Raw genomic sequence first — 27,178 nt, 5'->3', positions numbered from 1 at the left:
GTCATCACAAGCTTTGCCTGCACCTGCGACGGGAAGCATTCTCGGAGCGCCTGGTTGTCCACAGGCTCCTCCACCGGCATGTTGGTGCGAGCGATGGAGGGGCGGTTCGGGAAGTGTCCCCCGAAGTCATACTACCGGAAGTTGACCGCCGTGTGCTGCGCCGCCGCGATCCAGATGATGGTGGTGAGCGTGTGCGCTAGGCTCTCCGGCGTATCCAGCTTAGGCTACCAGGGCGCATGCTTCTTATCGCCGTGTCCCAGGTGCACACCTCCTTCCAGAACGCCTGTAGGTCCACGTCGCCGGCGACGGTGGCAACGTCCCAGTAATACCAGGAGACGTATGCCAGCACCCACCCCTTGAACGCGCCCCAGATGAGGATCCCGTCATTAGCGAAAGGGTAGTCTTTGATGGCAAGCTTGAGGCCGTGCTCCGCCGTGGGGTCCTCCTCTGCCATCGGTAACCAACTTTTCCATTACGCGGATAACTATTGTTAGAGTGTGTATTTATATATTTTGGGGGTTTATATGGGTTACAAAAAAATGAATATATCTAATACAAGGAATGTATTCCCTAGGTGCTAATACAAGGCACATTATATACAGTGATTGCATTTTTCTAAATTTCCTTCCACCGTATTATGATTTTTCCACTGGTAAAAATAATTTATGCATCAATTTTCCACCTGTTGGTGTTGAATCGATGGATGAATGAGGATGATTATTTTTTACAAAGAGAGAGGAGGGGTTAATTACGTGGAATGCTATTACCAAAACCGAGTCTTGTAAAAAATAGGTTCTGGTCCTTCTAAGCCCATACATCTCTCAGACATAGACGTAGGTGCATCATAGGCTGCCAGCGCAGGTGAAGAAAATGCAGCTCTGGTCGCCTTCCTTGTCCAACATTGTTGGCACCTTTTCTCTTCCACACCATCTCACCCTCTCTGTCTCCTTTTCCAATTGCTCAGTGATATAGTCGCAAAGACACTCTTGTTTACAAAATCCCATCTCGCCTCTGCCACAAAAAATGTGAAACATGCCATGCATGCATAGAATATAATTAACATTTCTTGGATGCTAAGGGGAAGTGTAGACTTGACAATCAATTGCTTACTTGAACATGTAGACGGTGCCACTACCGATCCACCTGCGGCATAGACCGCATGACAGTATGGCTGCTCGGAATGGCCTCCTATTGCTCCAACAGAGGTTCGGTAGTGTAATCTCTAGGATCTCACGCGCGTTGGTGTTGATGAGAGGCCCGACGATGCGTAGGCGTGCAACGGCTGGTTCCATAACAGCCGAGACAATACCAACGCCGGATCTCTCTGGGTTGTAGCAGCACCCTTTTGGCGACCGTGCTACATTGCTGAACCGCTTTAGTAGTGAGGCCGATGACATGGCCATGGAGCACTGGGATGATGCCCCTGGAATATCAATTGCAGGCACGGTCAGGTTGCAAAGGTGGTGCCTGATCGTTTGTATTTGAGAGGATATCAACTGCCCTATTTGTAGAGGAGGAGGAGGAGGATGGGTTTTATATAGTGCTGGGAGAGCACGTTGTATTTGCCAAACCTTTTTAATCTCTTTGTGTGTGTGTGCACGGGAGGGAGGGCGAGGGGTTAATATAGTGCTGGCAGCGCATGTTGTAATTACAGAACTTCGAATGGATTTTGCTTTTGGGGAAGAATTGATCCTAGTTAGTACCTTGGTATAGAAAGGTTAACACCAAGAGGTTGCAAGCGTCATCTCCTCCATACGAATTGCGACAAGCGAATATTGAACTGCTTCCTCTCAAATTCCAGTGATATTGCTGCATTACATAGATACGGCCTTAGTTTGAAATTACAATATTGAAAGCTTTTGCATTGGACTATGGAGCCATTTTATACAATTCTTGTAGACATGACGTGATGTTTTCAAGAGTACTTATGTTACCTTTTTCATAGCTATACCATATGAATTCAATTTTTCCGTAGAAGTACAGCTAAATTGTTTCATGAGGAAATTAATCAGGATTAAGATGGCTAGTTTTAACTCACAAATTTAGAATTACCATGTAAACGAAGAGTACATTTTATGTATGGTTTTGCACATATCTTCAACGTATTATTCCAATCATTCCATTTTGGGACTAACCTCATAATCCTTTTTTACGCGAACCAATATGTAGTTCTCCATACTGCTTATATTTCTATTTGGGAATTTGCTATTCTTATAGTCCTCTTAAGCACCACTGGCCTATTTTCAGTCGTTCTGGTCCAATAGCACATAATATTCATTTGCGCTCATTAACTCAAACGGCCAACTAAATATATTCACACCGTTGTCTACTTCTACTTCATAAGGAAATTTTACACAATTTGAGTGTTTCTTTCATTCATTATAGCTACATAACGACACTTACTAACATTAAAATTACTTAAAAGATAGTTCCTTGGTCCATCTAATATAGTATGACACTAACAATTGCTAATAAGTGGGTAACTAGTTCTGAACCAACCAAATCCCGTACCATGTAGTAAAACACAAACCCCATCTTCGAGCGATTGTAGCACACAATAAATCCACGGCTAGACCTTGAGCATTGCCAACTACATAGGTTTGCATTGTAAGGTTGAGCACTTATTCACAAAATTAACTTATTAATGGCATGAGAACAAATTTGTAAACTAATTTACTTGTGCCATTACCCAAATAATCTACCTCTGTACAAAGATTCAATAGAGTATGATGTTAGAGCGAATAATACCTCGCCTCTGAACACGACTCTCATCGGAAGTTCGTTGAGAGCACACCTAGGATATTTCGTTACCTTACTTGTATTTAGGTTGTCATGGGGGATCTGCACCTCTTCAGGCCGCTCCCCCTCCCCCCTTTTATAGTCGTCACGCGATAAATATCCTAACTTCCACAAAACATTTAGATGTCACTTTGTCGTGTTTCGGTAGTAGTGTGTGGAAGGGAAGGGGAGTTATTTTAAAAATAAAATGAAATAGGAGAGGGTTAATTTTGTGTTGGTGAGTGGTGCACATTTACCGAAATAGAGTCCAACAAAGGAACAACATGGAGTTGCTAAAGTGAGAGTAGAGGCCACCATCTCATGACCGGATGATCAGGATTTCTGCAAACTTTGCATCTGCATATTTCAACTTAAGTTCCTCTCGACGGATTTTGGCTTAGCATTCACATTGTCAAAATGCATCCATCGGTAACCATCTTTCGACTACATCGATAATTATTGTTGGGGTAAAAGCACATTTTTTGGGGCTAACAGTTGGAATTCCTAGAGTGTATTTATATATGTTGGGGTTTATATGGGTTACAAAAAAATGAATAAACCTAATACAAGGAATGTATTCCCTAGGTGCTAATACAAGGCACATTATATATAGTGATTGCATTTTTCTAAATTTCCTTCCACCAATTATAATTTTTCCACTGGTAAAATAGTTTGTGCATTCCACATGTTGGTGTTGAATCAATGGTGGAATGTACACGAGATTGTTTTCTTAGAAAAAAGAGAGGAGGGGTTAATTACGTAGAATGCTATTACCAAAACAGAGTCTTGGAAAAGGTACAACCATGAGCCGCCAAAGCGTGAAGAGAGAGAACCGTATCAAATCTCAATAATCTAGGATTAGTTTGCTGACTCAACATCTACATCTTCCAACTTTAGTCCCACTCGCCTCCACACGTTACTTGTCAAGAAAAATGTACATAAAAACGTACATCGTCCAATAGTTGTTTCAACTTTATGTTGATAATTGTTTGTAGGCAGACTCGTCTCACGTATGACGTATTGTGAACATCTTTGAGCTTGGAGCTTTGGTGGTAGATAGATGCAAGACAACTAATTAGAGGTAACTTCTGTCACACTATCATGATATCTTGGATCTACCAAAACAAATTTTGTACTTTATATGTGTTGCCCAAGACATGTGAATAATAAGAACATGCACTGTACTAGATCATGATAGAATTGGAGGTTGTCAAATCATGTGCTACTAGTCACCGTGTCTCCCACAGCCTCATTGCGTGCCCCTCGCCCAACTTACGTCTCGAAGTGCAAATGATTGATTGCTTCCGGCCAATACTTTTGGCTGACTCATACACATGAATAAACCTAATCCATTTCTAAAGCCGGTGGATTCATGATAGGACACATGCGAATGAGGTTCATTGTCAAAGGTAGTCGTGCCCTGGTTTTCCCCCTCCTTTAGTCCTTAGTGTCACGGTATGGTTACAAGTAGCGTATACATCATACATGCCAATATATGCAAGGGTCTGTCGACTCCCACTTCGCCTATGCCATTTTGGTCGGTACGCCCGGTTTATCCCCAAATTAACATGCCCGTTTGACTTACACACACAAAAACCATGACTGTTTGACCAATTCTCATTGGTTTGATGGGAGGTGGGGTCTTATCTAGAGCTTCTGGACACACCAGTTCTGGGTTTTTTGGGTCCAACCGACGCTTTGGTCCGGTCTTTAAAACTAGAGTCAATTACGCCACTGGTGCTAAAACTTGGCGTGAAAAATCACTTTAGTGCCATAACTTGCGGCATAGATTGAACTGGTGCTACAACTTGGTTTTGACGTGCATATACGGTGCAAATCGCATTTGTATACGGACACGGTGCTGACTAGGCATGCCACATGGCGTGGGACCTGTTGTCAATCATTGAATGGTAGAGATAGGGCTTGTGGCCTGTTTATTTTGTGAAATCCCATCGAAATTATTTTTTCTCACAAAAAGGCCACTGCCACGTGTCGGTCTATCTTTCAGCAAGCAAATTATGTGCAAAAATGGTGGCTGACAGCATAGATGTGCGTCTGCCTAACCAATGGACCAAGAAGCGTTTTTTGTACTTTTTTTTGAGACAATGGACCAAGAAGCGTTTTTTGTACTAAATGGATATGATATGCACTCTATATATTCGGTAGGCCTTAAGTGGGCTCGACACCCTATCGACCATTTTGCACTGTTATTTGTTACAAAAAATTTAAATTATATGCAACTTATAATTGAGCATTATAAACAAAATAAACTGCAGAATAAAAATGAACACTTTTATATAATACATAAATATTTTATTGAAAGCACGAAAATTTTAAATATATATTATCATTTATTTAAATATATAGAAAAATTACTTTGATATTTTTATTGAATATGAAAATTATTACGTGCATAATTTTCTAATTTGCAATTTCAACATATGGATATTTTTTTAAATAATACGTGAATAATTTTATAATGTAATATTATTATGTATGTACATTATTTATAATATACGATTATAATTTACATATATTTTATCAATTTCTGAAGAAAAAAATAATGCTGCCGGGTCGGTTGGTTGCTACGCGCACCTGATGACTACATGTCACTGGTTTGAATCCTAGGCAACGATTTTGACATTATATGAAAATATGTTTCTTAAAACACGAACAATTTTATAGACTACATGGGTATTTTCATAAAACTATGAAGATTTATAAACTTATATAAGCATTTATTAAAATATATAGAAAAATTATTAAAGCATGAACACTTTTATATACTACATTAATATTTTGGTAAAACTGTGAAGATTTGTTTCTAAAAAAACTGTGAACATTTTAAACTTATGTAAGCATTTAAATATATATAAATCTATTATATAATTAAAATAGAAGTCAAATAAGAAACCACGTTCTTCCACATAATCCAAAATAATATACATCGTTGATCAATAATACTTACGGCTGAGATTTACAGATATTACGTTACATGAAAAAAAATATAAAGTCATGTGTATTGAACTGACACGTACAAGGTCTTAGAAGTTACATTGAACAATCATGTACACATATGTTGCATCTAGCACGTTACGAGCAGACTTTACTTTTTTTAAGGAAAAATTACAATGCCAGGCACACGTACGTATTGTTGTGTTCGGATAAGAAAACGGCAAGAAAACACATGATGACAGTATCAGACATGCATCTTTATTTTGGAAACTATCTTTTTCCTATAGAAAAGTACGGCAGCAACTAAGGAAGAGTCTCTAAAAAAACGAAAAGCCTGAGCGTGACGCAAGAAAACAGAGTCCAAGCAGAATACAAGGGATGAATCAATCCGGACTCTCCAGCAAATTATTCTATCCGGCCGGTATTCTTCTTTCTTTTCTTTAAAATATTCAAATAGGACTACAACATTAGTGCTTCATGGTAGAAATAAACTTTTTCTATCCAGATATAAGAAAAAAAGAAAATATATATGTACACATAACATAAAGAGTGGGCCAAAAGAATACCAAAATGCTTTTGTTTGTTTTTTGTGAATAAATGATTTTATTTAATAATAAAGATGAAGTATCCCCTGCAAATCATAACAATAATTATGAAGTATCCCCGGCAGAAAATAATAATAATGATGAAGTATGCCCGTAATAGAGGAATAAGATATTAGCGCTAATTAATTATTATGGACAGCTGAGACCCAAAATACATGAAAATCTAAATGCCAATAATTCATGTTTCCTATCTTGCAAAAAAGAAACTTCCAATGAATCGTGATGTGTGCTCTAATGACAATAGTGATATTTTAAATATACCGTACAAAAAAGTTATAAATATCAGTAGAAAGAAAGAACACATGCAAATTCTTAGAATAAATTAAGTATTCTCCATGGACAATAATTCATGAAAATACACCATCGTTTCCCACAATATAAGGTGTATTAGTAACCAACAATTGTTGATCATGCTCAATCATATTAATCCTTTTTCATGTAGAGCTAAGTCAGATTATTCTGATATATAATATCGTCAACAACAAACGATTAACATTTCTGAACGTGTCTAGAAGAAATAGTCATCCATATAGGCTAAATACTTCAAGTAACTACAAATGATTAATATTTAAATTAAAATATTTCTAAAAGTGTCGTACAAAAGTATTGTCCTAAAACATAGACAGTAGGATGGCAAAACCTACAATACATAAAGCTAAATATTGTATTAGTATAAAACTCGATAACTTTACATTGCCACTTAAATATCTCTAGACCATCCATTGTCACACATCAAAATACTTTTGAGCTTTTACAGAAGTCATTTCGTTTAGCCATGTATTAAACTCAAGATTCCGTTTCGAAAAAAAATTTTTGATATGTTTCGAAACAATTAATTCAAATTGTTGTATGAGGGTGAACAAATGACAAAGATTAACAACTGATAATGTTGCCACACAACTGGGCGGGTCACTTTGTTAATTAGAAGTTGGTACGACATATAACGACTGAGATTAAAAATCAATACATAAAATTCTCAAGACATGCTATTAAGAGCCAGCAGTACGGGTGGTGTACCAGATGGGAGATGCACCCAGGTTTGAAGTAGCATCCCAACTTTCATGAACATTATGTGATAATTCATTTCGGTCATGCTAAAAGTTATATGTAATATTAGAACCACAAGGGAAATCCTGGGGGACAAGCTCTGAGAGGGGTACGTAGTCAAGGGAACATGTTAATACTTCCAAGTAAGATACACTGATATTTTAATTTGTCTTGAATGAAAACCCATGGGAGATGCCCCGGTAGTATAGAAAAAGTAAACCCAAATTCTTTACCACGAAAAAATAAACCGACATTCAGAGTTCCTATAAGATTGTGCATGTCATAGAAGATAGGCAAAATAAGAAAACAACATAGACATGATTAGAAAGAATAAGTTATGATGATAGACCAAAAGCTGATTCTCAGAGAAATAAGTCAGGCAAAAAAGAGACCGAGGAATGGTGTCGCAGCAAAAACATTGTAAGAAAAGAAAATCATATAATGTAACATTAGATAGTATATATGATAAATGTAATGATTTAGACTATTGATCAAGAAACATAGGGAATGAGTGAATGATGACTTAGATTATTACATTTCAATATGATAGAGTGAATCAAACACAACTAATTCTAGCCGCGCAAATGCGCGGGTCACACTACTAGTTTTTTAAAAAAATCTTAAAGCATGACACACGATTATGATTTACATATTCGTAAAAAAGATTATAATTTACATATAGTTTAGTTTATGTTAAAAAAAATAGCACTGCAATATGGTTTAGGGTCTCCAGCTAGCTTAAGTCTGCCTCGATATATAACGTACATTTGCAATTATAACAAGAAACTGTTCTTGGTGCATTGGTTAAGCATGAGCTCCTGCACTCTGTAGGTCACCGGTTTAAATCCGGCCGGTGACAATTTAATTTTGAAAAAAATATTCTAAGGTGTTTTTCACAAAATAACAGGACGTGCACCCTATATCTATCCTTCAGTGACCGACAGTGGGCCTGATGCCATGTGGCGCGTCTAGTCAGCTCCATGTCCGTCTACAAATGCAATTTGTACCGTACATGCATACCAAATGCAACTTATGGCATCAATTTAATGTATGCCGCAAGTTTTGGCACTAAAGTGATTTTTCTCGCCAAGTTTTAGCATTTGCGGTGTAATTGACTCTTAAAACTATGTCTCTCACTCACCACCACATGAACCCTTATGTGCTAGCAGGGAATCGTAACTCTCTCTTCTCCCGTGGAGTGTGTTGAGTTGGCCGACTTGGTCTTGTTTGCTCTTCCTAGGGGCTGACAATCATGAAGAAAAAAAATGATCTACTCACGTGAGGGACCCCCAATTTGGCGATCTGCGCAGCAGGGATCGAGGCCAGATCTTATTCGGCGCCTTTAGCGCCCGATATAGGTGTTTCCACAATTGGGCGCACACCCCCTCCCTTCATTTGCGACAAACGGGCCGGCCCATCTCCCCTTTTCGAAGGATAAAAAGGTGCAGCTACGTGGAGCGGCCCATCTCCCATTTTCGAAGGATAAAAAGGTGCAGCTACGTGGAGCGGCCCATCTCCCTAAAAAGGTGCAGCTACGTGGAGCGGGGTTTGAACCCGCGATCTCATCGCTACGTAGATGATGCACTAACCACTAGGCCACCTGCTAGCTGGTGCATATGCACTTCCGTTCTATTCTTTCTATTTAGATTCGCCTACTGTCCTTTATGTTTTGTTTTTCTCCTTTTTCTTTGTTTGTTTTCCTGTTTTTTATTTATTTTTCGTTAATGCGTGAAATCGTTTCAAATCGGTGTTTTTTTTTTCAAAATTGATGAAATTTTTTCAAATACAATGAACTTTTTTCAAACGCGATGGACTTTTTTTTCAAATTCCATGAACTTTTTCCAAATTCGATGAACTTTTTTCAGCTTGATGAACTTTTTCAAATGCGATGAAATTTTTTCAAATGCAACGAACCTTTTTTCAAATTTGATGAACTTTTTCCAAATTATATTAACTTTTTTGCAAATTCAATGAACTTTTTCAAATGCGATGAACTTTTTCCTAATTGGATGAACTTTTTTTCAAATTCGATGAACTTTTTCAAATGCGATGAACTTTTCCTAATTTGATGAACTTTTTTCAAATTTGATGAACTTTTTCTTCAATTTTGATGAAACTTTTTCAAATTCAATGAACCTTTTGCAAATTCGACGAAATGTTTTCAAATTTGATGAGCTTTTTTTAAAAAGAACAATGATTTTTGTTACAAATCCGCTGAATTTTTTTGAAAAGCGACGAACTTTTTTTAGATTCGGTGAACTTTTTCTAATTATGATGAATTTTTCTCAAATTCGATGAACTTTTCTTATAATCGATGAACTTTTCTACAGATTTGATGAACTTTCTTCAATTTTGATGAACTTAAAAAAACAATGAACCTTCGTTCCTTTTTCTTAAAAAAATTTACTTTATTTTTTTAGTAAAGTGCACGTATTCGGCAAAAAAAAAGGAAATAAGAAAGGCGAAAAAAACCGTTACAGAAAAAGGGAGAAAAAGAAAAAAAATGGTTTGGAAAGCTTCCCATATTGGGGGCTTAGGGCGTTGTAGAAATAATAAAAGAAAGCAAACAAAGGCTGAAAGCGCAGTTCGTTGGATGGCGTAGTGGTTCATGCACCCCTATGTGAAGCGAGAGATCCTTAGTTCAAATTCCGCTCCCCGCATGTCTTTTTTTTTAGTTTCTAACGGAATGGGTGATTGACTCGTTCGCTGAGACCTGAGAGGCGAATCGAGCGAAGTTTGCTGGGCCGGCCCACTAGAGGTCTCGTTCAGGCGCCCGGGAACTGTTCGGGCGCTTAACGCGCCAAATAGGAGATCGAGCGAACTCGCAACCCCAGCTCCTCCATGTGCCCTTTTTGGGCCGGCCCATGTACAGGGAGAGATGCCCACCTTTCTCTCATTTTGATTTTTAGTTTTTTCAGTGTTTTCTTTTTTTAATAATTCAGGATTTCAAAAGAGAACCAAATGTAATATAGTTTTTGAATTTTTTTTAAAAAAAGTGTAAAAATCATAAATGTCCAAGAATTAAAAAATCTTAGTTTTTAAAAATGTTTGACAAATCCTAAACTATTCGTGATACTGACAAATGTTCACATATTCAAAAAAATGGTAAATTCTCACGGATTCACAAATTGTTCGCCTAATTCAAAAAATGCTTACAAATTTAAAAAGCGTTCATGAATTTCTATAATATGTTAAAATATTCAAAAATGTTCGGAAACTTTGAATATTGGTCCTAAATTTCAGAACAAAGGTTCAAAACATTTTTTGCTGATTCAAAAGTATTCAAGAACTCAAAACAAGTTTGTCAAAAAAATGTTCCTAATTTTCAAAAATTATTGCCAAACACGGAAAAATATTCATCAGTTAAATTGATCATAAACATCAAAAAATGTTTGTGAATTTGTAAAAAAGTTAGTGAATTTGCAAAAAATGTACACGAATTTCAAAAATGTATGGGATTCAGAAAACTATTCACTTATTTGAAAATTGAACTTAGTTTCAAAAAATGTGCACAATTTTGAAACATGTTCAGAATTTAAATTATGTCACAAATTGAAAAATAAAATGAAAACAAAAAAGAAATGAAGAACAAAAAGTGGAAAAAATAAAGAAAAAAGAAATATAAAAATAATAAGGAAAAGGAAAACAGAAAAGAAAGCTGGAAATGAAAACCGAAAAAAGAAAGAAAAAGGAAAAGTAAAAAATCGGTTCAGATCTAGAAGCTTCCCGAAACTGGTGGATATGAAATCCCGTAATGGGCTGGCCCGTAAGAATATAGAGCGTGTGTGTGGGTGGGGGGGGGGGAGGTTGGGGGAGATTGGTAACAATCGAATGGTCGTTATATAGTCCACTACATGTAAAATGGAAATTCGAACGAGCAAAAGTTAGAATTCGAGCACTATAGTGAGATTTAATCTAGTGCAAAATTGTTCCTGCTCTATAAATTGAAGTTAATCCTAAAATATGCTTGACATGCAAAAGAAATCATTACTAGGTCCACGTGCAAGGAAAAAGTGGACTTGCTAAGTGGGCACAACCAAGAACAAATCATGCTGACATTATCCCATTGGCTTTGTAGACTGAACCGATTTGCGATTCGGTTTCTTCATTGGCTTCGTATCAACAAGGGCTTCTAAATTAGATTCCACGTGGCTAATTTGAATTCAAAAAAAATCAATAAAACACACCAACGTAGGGTCTAGTTTCGAAGATCTACACCCGTCATGCTAGGAACCATATGTTCGCTCTCTATTCCCGTCTATAAAAAAACCTTCGCATGTTATACTGAAATGTCTGAACCAATTTGGAGGAAGTCACAATTCAAGAAAAAAAGGTCAATCAAATAGCATAGGACTTAGCTGAGACTTTGCCAATTCGCATCTAGATGGGAATAGCAAAACCGACAAAGAAAAATTCGGAGCAAGTCGGGCTTGTATCTATTGCCGTTTTCCAGATGAGGGCAGCACACCAGCATCGGCCAGGATACAATGCTCTGCGCAGTAGATTCAAGAGCTGATCACAATACACTCGATCCTGGTTGAGGCCTCCATCAGCTGCAGCACAAGCGGGCACTTCACCGATAGCGTGCTCGCCGACGTTATCGTCAGCTCCCCAAACTTGTACCGCATGGTGCCAACGACCCACAGGTCCACGGGGAAGACACCCATTTCACTTCCCGTAGTGTTATCGAAATATCCTGCGGAGCTCCCTTGGAGCATGGCTCGCACCGCGTCCGTCCGCCGGACGCCGACGTCGATCAGGAGCGTAGTGGGTGCGGATGCCGTTGTCGACGTAACCCGTTTCGAAGGTATAGACATGGCGTTCTTGCTGTGATTGGTACATGGCTAGAGGGAGACAACCCAGGTGGCCAGACATGAAGGAATTGACAGATATAGTAGTGGATGCCTTGTTCAAAGCTGATCCGGTTGATGGTAAGATCCAGAGACAAAAACAGACGGTACCTTAAAGGCTCGTAGCGGCAGTAAACATGCTTAAGAAAACCAGGCAGGTCAACAATGGACGGAGAAACAGCGAAGCAAACAGGAGGAAATGATTTATTTTTTAGAAAAGGGGCGCATTCCCGGCCTCTGCATCAGAAAGATGCATACGGCCACAAACAGGACTGATGCTACAACTGTGCAAATAATTGTACTAAATCAACGACAATTAATATGGACCGAAGGGAGTACAATATTTGTTATTTCGTTTATCACTTGAGAATTGAGAAGAATAAATCAAATGGGGCAGTCAGAAATCAGAAAAATATGAGAATCATTCATTTGTACTGGACGGTAAGGTGTGCTCAGCTGCCCCCGCTATAGTTGAATCATTTAAAACTAAGTCTTGCATCTGGCTTAGTGTTAGGCGACAAACTTGGTCAGCTCAGGAGCGCCCACACTCTTGCCCATGATCACCATGATCCCCACGTTATGGAACTGGCTGCGGCCGCTATATGTACCTCCTCTCTCTGTATCTCTCGACAAGCAAATGAGAACCCTCGCCATGTTATCAGACAACGATCCCTACCTCCTTCCCTCGCCATGACCAACACCGGCAGGGGACCACCTCCTCCTCCTCCTCTTCCGACTGCCCCTCTCACCGACGGACCAACTCTCCCCATGGCTACCGCCCCCATCTCCGGCAACCAACTCTCTTCCACCCTCGTCCTACCTTCTCCCCTCTCTTTCAGCGACACCATTACCGATATCACCCCATTCATCTTCATAGTTCTTGACCTCAATAGCCACAATTACTATCACTGGCGCCATCTTTTTGAAATTCACCTTGGTCGCTGCTCTCTCCTGCATCACATCTTCGGCGACGCGCCTCCCACTCCTAGCGATCCTCGCTGGGTCAAGGACGACCTCACCATCATTCAGTGATTATACACACGCATTTCGACCGAGCTCTTCAATCTTGTGGTCACCGATGGCGCTGCCGCGCGCGATATCTGGACCGAACTTCGTCGGCTCTTTCAGGATAACCGTGATGCTCGGGTCTCCTCCCTCAAAACGGAGCTCCGCACGATCACGCAGGGCAACCGCCTCGTGGGCGTCTTCTGTCAGCGCATCAAGGTGATCGGCGACGAGCGTCGGGAGCTGGGCGAGGTGGTTGCCGATCGGTCTCTCTTGCATGGCCTGATGTGCGGGCTCAATGAGCGGTTTGCGCAGCAGGCGACCCTGATCCCTCTCCTCCGCCCTCTGCCCACGCTAGCCGAGGCCCGCTCCATGCTTCAGATGGAGGAGCAGAACCAGGCACGTAAAGCCGGCGTCCCGCGCCTCTTCCACGCCACCAAGCGCCCTGCTTCAACAGCTCCTGCCCCGACTCCAGCCGCGCTCTCTGGGTCGTCCTCGACACAGCCGCCCTCTGGATGCCGCTCGAGTCCAAACTACAAGGGCAAGAACCCCGTCTATCGTCCTCCACAGCAGCACTCGTCGGGGGCGTCTTCGTCCTCCTTTACGCTGCCACCTGCATCACCATCGGGCTCTGCGCCGGCCCCGACCGCTCCTTCATTACCGTGGCGTCCTTCGCGTGATCCTTGGACCGGCCTCGTCCAAGCCTGGACGATGTCGTGGTCTGCGCCCTGTCCTTATGACGCCCCTCCCGTGTACAGTGGTGCCCGGGCACCACCTGGCATGCGTCCTCAACTCGGTGCACCGGGCCTCCTCGGGTCGCGGCCTCCGCCACATGCCTACATGGCGTATGCGCCTCTCTATCAGCCTTCGCTCCCGCTATCGGCTTCATCAGTGTACGACTACGGCGCCCCCTCTACTTCACCATGGGATCAGACGCCGCCAACGCCTCCCTCTACCTCACCATGGGATCACGCGCCGCCGGGGGCTCCCGCTGCTGCCTCATCCTCTATGCCAACTGTGCCGACCTGGGACCAGGCCGCTTTTCTCGCAGCCATGAACTCGCTTACCACCCAAGACACAGGTACGGAGTGGAGTTTTGATTATGGTGCATCCTCACACATGTCCGCGTCTAGCTCCTCCCTTTCCTCTATCCAACCTTCTATTTTTTGTTCCATAACAGTAGGCAATGGTTCTTCCATCCCCATTTCGTGCACTGGTTCTACCTTGTTCTCTCCTAACCTATCTTTGCGCGAAGTACTTGTTGCGCCTACTCTTATCAAGAACCTGATATCTGTTTGTAAATTCACTATTGACAACCTTGTTTCTGTTGAGTTTGATCCACTGGGTGTGTCTGTGAAGGATCTTCGCAGCAAGGAGGTGATCGTTCGATTCAATAGTTCAGATGACATATACACTGTCCGCGACGTCGCTTCATCACCCTCTGCCCACGCCATCGTCGCTTCCATCTCGCTTTGGCATCGCCGGTTTGGGCATCCCAACAGCACCACCACGACCACTCTTCTTCGCGAGTTCCAGTTGCTGCATGTTCGCAAGGCTCATGACTCTGCTTTGTGTCAGACCTGTCAGATGGGCAAGCATGTTATACTGCCTTTTAGCTCTTCTACTACTACTAGTTCTTTTCCTTTCGAATTGTTACATTGTGATCTATGGCAGTCCCCTATCCCTAGTGTCTCCGGATTTAAATTCTATCTTGTAATCGTGGATGACTACTCGCATTTTATATGGAAATTCCCTCTTCGTTTCAAATCTGACGTGCACACTGTGTTTTTAAACTTCCAATGATATGTGTATACCCATTTATCCCTCTTGAGCACTGCGTTGGTTTTCCCTTGAAGAGGAAAGGGTGATGCAGCAAAGTAGTGCAAGTATTTTCCTCAGTTTTTGAGAACCAAGGTATCAATCCAGTAGGAGACTACACGCAAATCCCTCATACCTACACAAACAAATAAGAACCTCGCAACCAATGCGACAAAGGAGTTGTCAATCCCTTCACGGTCACTTACGAGAGTGAGATCTGATAGGGATGATAATAATAATAAGATAAATATTTTTGGTATTTTTATGATATAGATTGGAAAATAAAGATTGCAAAATAATCGGCGACAGAAATATCTTGTTGACGGGAGATTAATATAATGGAGAATAGACCCGGGGGCCATAGGTTTCACTAGTGGCTTCTCTCAAGATAGCGTAAGTATCACGGTGGGTGAACGAATTACTGTCGAGCAATTGATAGAAAATTGCATAATTATGAGAATATATAGGCATGATCATGTATATAGGCATCACGTCCGCGACAAGTAGACCGAAACGATTCTGCATCTACTACTATTACTCCACACATCGACCGCTATCCAGCATGCATCTAGAGTATTAAATTAATAAGAATAGAGTAATGCATTAGGCAAGATGACATGATGTAGAGGGATAAACTCAAGCAATATGATATAAACCCCATCTTTTTATCCTTGATGGCAACAATACAATACGTGCCTTGCTGCCCCTGCTATCACTGGGAAAGGACACCGCAAGATTGAACCCAAAGCTAAGAACTTCTCCCAGTGCAAGAAAGATCAATCTAGTAGGCCAAACCAAACTGATAATTCGAAGAGACTTGCAAAGATAACCAATCATACATAAAAAATTCAGAGAAGAATCAAATATTGTTTATAGATAAACTTGATCATAAACCCACAATTCATCGGATCTCGACAAACACACCGCAAAAAGAGTTACATTGAATAGATCTCCAAGAAGATCGATGAGAACATTGTATTGAGATCCAAAGAGAGAGAGGGATCCAAAGAGAGAGAAGAAGCCATCTAGCTAATAACTATGGACCCGAAGGTCTAAAGTCAACTACTCACACATCATCTGAGAGGCTATGGTGTTGATGTAGAAGTCCTCCGTGATCGATTCCCCTCCGGCGGAGCTCCGGAAAAGGCCCCAAAATGGGATCTCTTGGGTACAGAAGGTTGCGGCGGTGGAAATATGGTTTCATGGTGCTCCTGAATGTTTTCGGGGTATATGGATATATATAGGAGGAAGAAGTAGGTCGGTGGAGCCACGAGGGGCCCACGAGGGTGGAGGGCGCGCCCCCGTGCCTCGTGGCCTCCTCGTTGATTTCTTGACGTCCACTCCAAGTCGTCTGGATCACGTTTGTTCCAAAAATAACTCTACCGAAGGTTTCATTCCTTTTGGATTCCGTTTGATATTCCTTTTCTGCGAAACACCGAAATAGGCAAAAAAACAACAATTTGCACTGGGCTTGGGTTAGTAGGTTAGACCCAAAAATAATATAAAAGTGTATAAATAAGCCCATTAACATTTAATACAGATAATATAATAGCATGGAACAATAAAAAATTACAGATACGTTGAAGACGTATCACTCACCCAACCTATCCTGACCATGTTTGCCATCTGCAGAAATTGTTATACGGCTTAAAACAGGCTCCGCGTGCTTGGTTCCAACGTTTCGTTGCGTTCCTTCACACTATTGGTTTCCTCCCTTCTCGGTCTGACTCCTCTCTCTTTATCTTCAAAACGGATGCTCATGTTGTGTATCTCCTCCAATACGTTGATGACATTGTCCTCACCACTTCTTCTGCATCCTTTCTTGAGAACGTCATTTCATCCCTTCGTGCGGAATTCTACATGACAGACCTCGGGCACCTCCATCATTTCCTCGGCATAGTGGTCTCTCGCTCTTCCTCTGGCCTTTTTCTGTCACAACGGCAGTACACCCTCGTCATCCTTTCCAATGCCGGGATGCTCGACTGCCATCGATGCACACTCCTGTTGAAACAGGCTCGAAAATTTCCTCCGGCGGTGACCCTGTCCCCGATGCCACTCTTTACCGTAGCCTAGCAGGGGCCTTGCAGTACATGACCCTCACTCGCCGTGAGCTCGCCTACTCCGTCCAGCAGTCTTGCCTCTTCATGCATGATCCCCGACTCCCACATCTCAAACACGTTCATCGCATTCTCTGCTACCTCAAGGGCACTCTCGACCATGGTCTCTTCATCAACACCTCTTCCCCCCACACTCTTATAGCGTACTCTGATGCAAACTGGGCAAGATGCCCGGACACTCGACGATCCACTTCTGGATATTGTGTTTATTTGGGTGATAATTTGATTTCTTCGTCTTCCAAAAGGCAGCTAACCGTTTTCAGATCCTCCGCGGAAGCTGAGTATCGTTATGTGGCTCATGCAGTTGCAGAATCGGTTTTACAATTAGGCTATTATTGTGGCTCCTTGGCGAACTTCACCGACCTATTCACCCGGCTATTATTGTGTACTATGACAATATCTGTGCTATATACATGTCATATAATCCCGTTCAAGATCGTAGAACTAAGCCTATAGAGATAGACATCCACTTTGTAAGAGAGAAAGTAGCATTAGGTGAGGTCAGAGTTCTTCATGTTCCTACAAGTGCTCAGTTCGCGGACATTTTCACCAAGGGATTGCCAACGGCGACCTTCGTCGATCTTCGCTCCAGTCTCAACATCGTCACACCCGACGCTGACACTGCAAGGGGGGGGGGGGGGGTGTTAGGCGACAGACTTGGTCAGCTCAGGAGCGCCCACGCTCCTCCCACGATCACCATGATCCCCACGTTATGGAACCAGCTTCAGCCTCTATATGTACCTCCTCTCTCTGTATCTCTAGACAAGCAAATGAGAAACTAGACCACTTCAGTTTTACACTTAGGACACTAATCTTATTTAATATCACCTTATAGGGTGTAAGCCGGGATCTTATTCACCACAAAAAGTATATTACCTGATTTATATTCAGAAAATATTTGAATGGTACAAATTTTATTACATATAACTTATATTTACTCTTATGTTTACTTGTTTCACATTACATGTTTGTATGACCTTCTGCCTAAGCAAAATGCTTCATGGCTGTTAATGCCCACAATGTTATTGATGACTTTGTATTTGGTCTATCCTGTAAAGGTCGGAGAACGGATACCTTTTTATGATGGTGTCTACATGGTAGAGCACGGCCAGGGAGATTTTCTTCCCCCATGGATAGTGGTGTAATCTCGGGATAGGACCTTACCTACTCTAGACTGGATTGATTTATTATTGTTGTAAAACGATATTTATTTGTGGATGAGTTGAACTTGGCTGTGTGCATCATGCTATGCAGAGGCTGGGCATTCTTTTGATGCAGTCATATCACTTCAATATATCAACTCAATGAAATGTCCTTTATCGAAAAATGGTGTTCTTGACCACAGTGAGTCACCCAATTATAAAAAGTAGATAAGGTACCTGGTCAAAAGTTAAAATAAATTAACTTATGTTATTTATATATACAAAAAAAATTAGACCTGGCTCAAAAAGTTTATTCGGTCTCTCTTCTCTCCAAATATTTGACTAAATAACCAAGTCATTATGTTTCTCGTTTTCTTTCATTGTATACTTGACTATGCATGCAACCCAAAAGAATATCTTAGAGCATGTGCATCATCGGTTTACATATTGTCTTATCTCTACTCAAAATATAGATATTGTCTTATCTCTACTAAAAATATAGATATTGTCTTATCTTATGGCTGTAACGTAATTCAAAGATTGTATTAAGAAAAGATGTACAATGAATCGTCTTCTAGTCTTATCTCTACTAACTAAATGTAGCTAATATATGATGAGAGATAAGGTTCCTAGGACCTCTCATCTCTTAAGTGAGAGAAGGTAAGTTTTTTTACTGGGTTCGTTCTCCTCCATCTCTGTATGACTAATGCTAGACTCACACGGGGTTTAGAGTCTGACTAATAATTAATGGCCATGATATAATTAAGGCACGCGAGCCCGCCAGTGAAATTAGGGCGGGGCGTGAATTAGGAGAGGGTACATTGGCCACTCTGTAAAAGTCTGTTGGAGGTAGCCCCTGAATCTAGCATTATTGCCTCTGTATTTAGTCTGTATGACACTTTTAAGGGAACACCATTGTACTCATCTTTAATACGCCTATGCGGTTCAGTGTCGCCACATATCGATAGAAAAACCAAGCAAACCATTAGGTAACACTAAGAGAATCTACAACCAGACCTTCTATACTTGCCCCCAAATGACAGGACGGACTGCCCGGTCAGTACGAAACACCGCCACACAACCGGCCTCTCCATAGCAGGGCCAGATGCCTGGATTGACAGGCACTCCCCATATCCAACCCATATCTAAAGTGGATATGGGGACGCTCGGACGTGCCCGCCACGTCGGATTTAGCCCACGTTGGCCCACCGAACCCACATAAAGTGGACCCGATTCACACTCCGGCCAAAACCCTAGCCGCACTTCACTCCACTCCGCCCCCCTTTAGTCCACTCCTCTCCACCCGCAAGCTCCTATCCGGCGATCTCCTACATTCCACGGCATGGCGGGCAACGGATTCGAGTCGTAAACCTCCAGATCCATTGACCCGGAGCTCGTCCCACGCGACCCCGAGGAGGAGATGATCGCTCGCCGGGAGGAGGCGGACCGACGGCAGCGCCCAGACTCCTTCCATCAGGAATCCAGTTGGTCCGCTTAAATGGCGCACGCATCCGACGGGAGGTGTGTCGTCCGTGCCTCACTAGAGGCCGTGTGGTCCGTCTCATGTCCTAATGCGGTGCCGGATGCGCAACCGCTTCATTGGCGTGCCTAGACGGAGGTGAATGCATGTGTATTGTGCAACACAAGTATGGCGCGGCGTGCGCACCGTGCGAGGTAGCGGTTGCAGGAGGTGGCGGCAGCCCTCACGTGGGCGGACGTTTGGAGGCGGAGTCGCACTCTTTGGCGCCGCGTATGGTGCACAACCACCCCGGGTGACACCGTGTTGTTGTGGACGTTGCTGGCTCCTCCCACCACAAATTTATCATTGGTCCCCCCCTCAACCTGCGATGTGAAAGCCACATGCTCAGACAAGGAAGAATAGGGGCATGGGAGACGGCGGCGCCTTGAGTACCATGAGCCAGTGTGTGTCCCATGTCCTACTCTACCTCGCCAGCAACCGGAGCAACACTTCGAGGGGCGCAACCAGCCGCCGGACGTAGGCACGCCGGAGCCGTACGAGGCCCGCTTATATTAGGCTTCATGTTCCATGTAATAATATGGATTTGATGATTTGGAAATGATGTTTGTAGTTGTGGAATCAATTTTTTGTGTGTTGTCCGGGTCACTGGCCCGGGACGCGTCCGCGGATGTTTAAGCCGGATTTTGGTGTTTGCTGCTGTAGATCCTCTAAGCACTGTAGATTTCAATTATACTTTATTTAATTAATTTACTTAACTACAAATGTACAACATTTCAATATATTAACAAGCTGGTATGTGTGCATTAGAGCATCTGCAGCCGGACGCCCCAAACCCACCTCAAACGTCTGGGCAGATGGCCTGGTCAGTGTCTGGTCATGAAAATTTGACCCAGACGGGCTCCTCAAACATGCCTCAAATATTCGGACTGACCGGCACCCCTCATATCGAGCCCAAATATGGGGCGGAAATGGATGAAGATGGGGTCCCACAAGAAAGAAGTTTGAAACCCGGCGGTCCGAAGCTCGTCTCCTCCGATGGACCAATGGCGTCGCGTGGCGACGCTCTAGCGGGCCGCGTAGTGCCTAGCCCGGCCATTTAAGACGACCGCCGGCATCGAAACCCTATCTGTCCACATTTCCCTCCTCCCGTCCGGCGCTCCTTCCACTTTCCACTACCTGTCCGCAACCACTAGTAGCCATGCCCCCACGCCGTCGGTTAAGGAGCTACCCATATCTAACGCCGGAGCGCTAGCTGCAACTCCTTGAGCAGACCCGAGGAAGGCACGATGCCCGGATCGCCGTAGGCCTACCTCCGGATGTAGTGGATCCAGAGGATGACTTGGAGGAGGAGGAGGAGGTTGGGGACGAGGAGGTTGAGGACGATGTTGGGGACGCGGATCTGTAGACGGAGCAGCAGGCCATCCTCGATTCCCACTGCTTGAAGTTGGATGCAGAGGCCTGACGGCGTCATCGGCACGAGATGGGGGCAGAGCACGCCGCGGTGGAGGAGGAGATGCTCGCCTAAATGGATGAGGTCGAGGAGGAGGAGGAGCCGGAGAGCTTCTATGCGCCCGTCCACCTGGCGCCCAACAACGACGTCGTGGTCATCTTCGACGATGAATCGTAGCTAGGGTGTCATAGTACCTAGATTTATTTTGCATGGTGTATGGACCTAGGGGATCGAATATGATATATTCCAATGCCGAGGATCAAATATGAGGTGTGAATGGTTATTGTCGGTCGCGTCCGCGGGCATTTGAGGGGTCGGATTTGCGACCGGTTGTAGATGCTCTTACTAAGTCAAGTCGTTGCAGATTAATTATCATGATTATCTCAGCATCTTTTGTAACTGAAAAAGATTGAGAAATACTATTTATTTTTTACCATGCATGATTGAGAAAATATATATCTTGATAATAAACGTGTGCGCATACGTATGGATGTAGTGATGGTAAACGACGCAAATTTTCTTGCATCGATTCAGTAGTTGCTAGCTACCAAGGCATAACAAGTGAGAAAGACAAAATATTTGTATAGCTCCGATTCGACGCGCACCTACCTAATTGATATTTTAGTTCAACTCTTGTGTAGGCACGCAGTCGGTTGATTAATTCTGGCCGTAGAATCTAATAGAATAGTAGATCTTGTACTGCTCACCAGTCATCATACAATCTTCTCTCTCCTCACACACGTAATCTTCTACCCCTCTCACGTAACCTTCTCTCTGCTCACACACATAATTTTGTCACCTTTCCCCTTGCGTGTTTTTGGGTCATTTCTACAAAAAGTAGTGTTGTGTGAAATACCAGGCCGCTTTGAAAGAGGTTAGGGAGCAAAATGCTCGGTGCTAAAGTTAAAAGGCCAAACTAATCTTGTATATACTGGGGTTTAGTTATTGAAAATAATCTTGTTTTATAGTTTTCTTTTTTGAAAATCTTGGTTGATAGTAGTTAGACTCCATGTTATCGGTATAACTGTGGTAAATTAGTTTACTTACAATAAACGGTCATTTGTACTCGTTTTGTTGGAAAATCTTACTGAAAAGCATGTAGGATACCCGCAAAAATAAAAAGTATGTAGGATGAACTGCCTACTTTCACACAAATCTAAACATCAGTCAACAAAATATTTCACGATCACTTTTGCCCTTCACGATCGACCAATGACTTGAGAGAAATCAACCACATGCGCGCGCACTACATTAAAAAGGTTTCGGCCTTAGCGATAGATTTTCCGACGTCCAACTAGCTCTAGCCTGTTCCACTTTGTTGAAACTAATGGATCACGTGGGCTTGCACGTACCACACGTCCTGAATTGTTTAAAAAACGCATGCTGCAAGTGTGGGGTCGAACCCACAGGCTGATCGAGCGTTGTTTAGCTTAACCTGGAAATATGTATTGACTACACCTGCCATAAGATTCATATTGGTACTTCAAAGAACGGTCTGAACTTTTAGAAACCGTCTGTTCAATCAAAATGGTGTGAGAGTTTAAGCAGCCCTCCGGGAAAAAGAAACAGCTTTAAGCAGCCGGATGGTGGCCTATAATTTTTTTTTTGACAGCATGCATAACGGATGAGACTTGCCAGTTCTCACTTTGTTTCAGTGTAATTTCATTAATTTTGGAACATACTAAAATATTTACCTTTTGGTCAAAATATTTCACCAATTTCGGCAGTACGCGAAGATTCAAATTATTTGTATATCTCTATTTTTATAAAAAACAGAGTTGGTGATGATGGTGTGCCTGCCATCCTGCAATATAGGCCGTCCGATTTATATCTGACGGATAGGAAGGAAACTATGACAATTTTGCAAAAAGATACCCACACCCCTCTTCACATTTGCAAATAAGGCCTTCCCTTGTTTATCCTTCTCTCCCACAAGATAAACTACTCATACAAATGCATCTTGATGTTCCGTGCAACGCATGGGCACCTAGCTATTTATTTTATGAATTCAAAATATTTGATTGGATCTCAGTCAAATTAACTGGAAATTATTCGAGAAAAAAATATAGTCAAGTGAGAAAGACAAAATATTTGCACGGCTCCCATTCGACGCTAACCTAAGTAATTGATATTTTAGTTCAACTCCTGTGCAGGCACGCAGTCGGTTGATTAATCCTGTAACCATCTTGTACCACTCGTCACTCATCAAGCCATCTTCTTTCTCCTCACACACGTAATCTTCTACCGCTCTCACCTGACCTTCTCTCCTCACACACATCATTTTGTCACCTTTGCCCTTACTTTTTTTTTGAGAGTCCCTTACTCATTTTTTAGTTGCATAGGGTGTCATTTCTACAAGAACAAAACTGTCATGTGAACAACCAGACCGCTTTGACAGAGGTTAGGGAGCAAAATGCTCGGTGTTAAAGTTAAAGGACAAACTAATCTTGTGTATACCGAGGTTTAGTTATTGAAAATAAACTTCTTTGATACTCCCTCCGTCCCATAATCTAATGTTAAAAATGCTTTTATATTATGGGACACAGAGAGTAGTAGTTAGATTCGATGTTATCGGTATAACTGTGGTAAATTAATTTACAAAATAAAGGGTCATTTCTACTTGTTTCCTAAGAAAAACCTACTGAAAAGCTTATAGGATAAACTGGCACAAATCTCAACATCGGTCAACATTAAGCAATCAATTTGGCTACCTAACAAAATATTCACGATCACTTTTGCCCAGGATGGTCGACCGACGAGTTGAGAGGAATCAACTACATGCACGCCCACATGAAAAAGGTTTCTGCAGTAGCGATGGATTTTCCGCTGTGCACGTACGTCCACGTATACGTGCAACTAGCTCTAGCTTGTTCCATTTGACATTAATTGATCACCTGGGCTTGCATGTACCACACGTCTTGAATTCTCTACCAAACGCATGCTCAGATTGTGGGGTCGAAAGGTTGATCGAACGTTGTTTAATTTAACCTGAAAATATGTGTTGACTACACATGCCATAAGATTCATATTGGTACTTCAAAGAACGGTCTGAAGTCTGAACCCTAGCTACTTTTCGAAACCGGCTGCTCAATCAAAGTAGTGTGAGAGCTTAAGCAGCCCTCCCGAAAAAAGAAACATCTTTAAGCAGCCGGACGGTAGCCAATTAACGAACGGCAGCATGCATACTAAAATAATTGCTTTTTGGTCAAATATTTCAGAAATTTCAGTAGTACACAAAAATTCAAATTATTTTTACATTATTATTTTTTATTTTTCAAATATTGATTATATCTCAGTCTAATTAAGTGAAAATTTGTTTCCTTAGGCCGAAACAAAGAAAATACGGTATCACTTTTTTTTTGCGGAAATTCAATAATTTCAGTACTGACTGAATTACTTCTGAAACTCAAATTCAAAACCAGCTGCTTGCGTCATTACGTGTTCCTGTCGACGTGTCTTCTTCAAGAGCTTTTTTTTGTTTGAAACTGTCTTCTTCAAGAGTTGGTCCTGGTCGGCTGGGTCCGTGAGAACGATCGTCCGTATTCCGGATTGAAGCGCACGAGTTGACCATCCGCCTCGTGTCGGCCGGACCTCTACCTACCCATGCATGAATGCACTTTCGTAGTAGCAGCGTACGTAAGCGCTCGCGGCCAGGACTCGTCCAACGCCCACACCGCCACGCCGCTTCCCGCGTCCAGCTATGCTATATATACCATGCCCCGCACCAAATGAGCAACTCCATTCACCAAACCAAGCAGCAACTAGCTCTCCTCCGCTTCTTCTTCTTCCTGTCCTGCAGCAAAGCAAAGCAAAGCGAGCTAGCTGCACCTCATTAAGCCAAGGAACCTCACACCTCCTTTGCTCGGATCATCATCGAGGGTTAAGCCTCCTAAAAAATGGGCAGCTTGGACGCCAACCCAGTGTCCTTCTCCGCCTTCCCCGACGACAAGGCGGTGTTCGAGCCGCTCAACCCCGAAGATGTCCGCGCATACCTTCACAAGGCCGTCGATTTTATCTCTGACTACTACACCAACGTCGAGTCTATGCCGGTTCTGCCCAACGTGAAGCCGGGATACCTGCAAGACGAGCTGAGCGCGTCCCCGCCGACCCACTCCGCATCATTCGATGTCACCATGAAGGAGCTCAGGACCTCCGTTGTCCCCGGCATGACACACTGGGCTAGCCCCAATTTCTTCGCCTTCTTTCCCTCCACCAACAGCGCCGCTGCCATCGCCGGCGACCTCATCGCCTCTGCCATGAACACTGTTGGATTCACGTGGCAGGCCTCGCCCGCGGCCACCGAGATGGAGGTTCTCGCTCTTGACTGGCTTGCGCAGCTTCTGCGCCTACCCACCACCTTCATGAACCGCACCAGTACTGGACGTGGCACCGGCGGTGGTGTCATCCTCGGCACAACCAGCGAGGCAATGCTCGTCACGCTAGTGGCCGCTCGTGATGCAGCGCTGCATCGGAGCGGCTCAGTCCGCGTGTCCCACCTACCACGCTTGGCTGTCTATGCTGCCGACCAGACCCACTCCACGTTCTTCAAGGCATGCCGCCTCGCAGGTTTCGACCCCGCCAACATCCGCTCAATCCCTACTGGGCCGGAAACTAACTACGGGCTCAACCCGTCCAAGCTTCTCGAGGTAATGCAAGCTGATGCCGATGCCGGTCTCGTGCCCACATATGTTTGTGCCACGGTGGGCACCACATCTTCCAATGCCGTCGACCCAGTGGGCGCCATCGCCGACGTTGCCGCCATGTTCAATGCATGGGTCCATGTCGATGCTGCCTACGCCGGCAGTGCGTGTATCTGCCCAGAGTTTCGCCACCATCTCGATGGCGTCGAGCACGTGGACTCCATTAGCATGAGCCCACACAAATGGCTTCTCACGTGCCTCGATTGCACCTGTTTGTACGTCCGTGATGCTCACCGACTTAGTGACTCATTGGAGACCAACCCGGAGTACCTCAAGAATGACGCTACCGAGTCCGGTGAGGTCACCGATCTGAAAGACATGCAGGTCGGCGTTGGTCGGCGCTTCCGCGGGCTCAAGCTTTGGATGGTCATGCGCACATATGGTACCGCAAAGCTCCAAGAGCACATCCGTAGTGATGTCGCCATGGCCAAGATGTTTGAAGATTTCGTCCGCGCCGACAACAGGTTCGAGGTGGTTGTACCGAGGAACTTTGCTCTTGTGTGCTTTAGGATCAAGCCAAGTGGAGCCATGACGGAAGAGGATGCCGATGAAGCCAACCGTGTGCTAATGGAGAATCTGAACAAGACCGGCAAGGCTTATCTTGCGCACACGGTGGTTGGAGACAAGTTCGTGCTCCGGTTCGCCGTTGGGTCGTCACTTCAGCAGGAGAGGCATGTGACGAGTGCATGGGACCTTATCAAGAAGACTACGAGCGGTATCATGGATTAAGTGGACGGACCTACTGACACAGAAAGTTCCAGGAGCTGCACAAATCCTTATATTTAGGGCATGGATATTCTTCTTTTCTTTCTTTTTGCTTCGATTCTGATTATTATTTATTTGGACACCATGTTCTTATTCCGTTTTGTTATCTGTATCGACCGATGGGTATATCTGTAGCAGGCTGATACAAAAAAGATGATTATAGATTGTAAAAGGGCTTATATTGAATGAACAAGAGCCACTGGTTTTATTTGTTATACTGTACTCTGGTAGCGAGTGAGGAATGCATCCATGCCCACGCATCTCGATCAATCAAGAAATACTTACGTTGCCCTCACTTGGTTTTTACGTTTCAAGATGCCAGACCGAAGCCATGCAATTCCATCTCCATACTCCAAATCGAGTAATCGACCATATACTTGCATGCTTGAGTTAATGGTGCTTGCACCGCAGCAAGTTTTGACATGGATGTAAGTAATTGAGTGATCAATTTAATTTGCATCCCTTC

The 27,178-nt window shown here is 43.2% G+C and overlaps 2 protein-coding genes across 2 annotated transcripts; one reads left to right on the top strand and one right to left on the bottom strand.

The window, feature by feature from the left end:
* Positions 1–635: 635 nt before the first annotated feature.
* Positions 636–2,835, bottom strand: LOC123151114 (uncharacterized). The gene is made up of 4 exons (XM_044570886.1): positions 2,749–2,835; positions 1,704–1,809; positions 1,111–1,423; positions 636–1,011 (listed from the first exon to the last, which is right to left on the bottom strand). The coding sequence occupies exons 1-4, from the start codon at positions 2,770–2,772 to the stop codon at positions 843–845; spliced, it is 612 nt and encodes a 203-aa protein (XP_044426821.1). The 5' UTR covers positions 2,773–2,835; the 3' UTR covers positions 636–842.
* Positions 2,836–25,143: 22,308 nt separating this feature from the next.
* Positions 25,144–26,927, top strand: LOC123152529 (tryptophan decarboxylase 1-like). Its single transcript, XM_044572056.1, has one exon. It carries the CDS (start codon positions 25,144–25,146, stop codon positions 26,674–26,676), a length of 1,533 nt encoding a protein of 510 aa, XP_044427991.1. The 3' UTR covers positions 26,677–26,927.
* Positions 26,928–27,178: the final 251 nt, after the last annotated feature.

The sequence above is a fragment of the Triticum aestivum genome, chromosome 7A (assembly GCF_018294505.1).
Source record: "Triticum aestivum cultivar Chinese Spring chromosome 7A, IWGSC CS RefSeq v2.1, whole genome shotgun sequence".
Lineage (NCBI taxonomy): Eukaryota > Viridiplantae > Streptophyta > Magnoliopsida > Poales > Poaceae > Triticum > Triticum aestivum.
Note: the sequence above shows the minus strand (reverse complement) of the source record. Positions and strands in the feature narration are given on the sequence as shown.

Excerpts from the sequence above, each read along its gene's own strand:
- LOC123152529 (XM_044572056.1), top strand. The coding sequence starts at position 25,144 with ATGGGCAGCTTGGACGCCAACCCAGTGTCCTTCTCCGCCTTCCCCGAC.
- LOC123151114 (XM_044570886.1), bottom strand. The coding sequence starts at position 2,772 with ATGAGAGTCGTGTTCAGAGGCGAG. Across the intron at positions 1,810-2,748 it reads GAGTCGTGTTCAGAGGCGAG|CAATATCACTGGAATTTGAG; the intron begins GTATTATTCGCT and ends TATGTAATGCAG. Across the intron at positions 1,424-1,703 it reads GTTAACCTTTCTATACCAAG|GGGCATCATCCCAGTGCTCC; the intron begins GTACTAACTAGG and ends TTGATATTCCAG.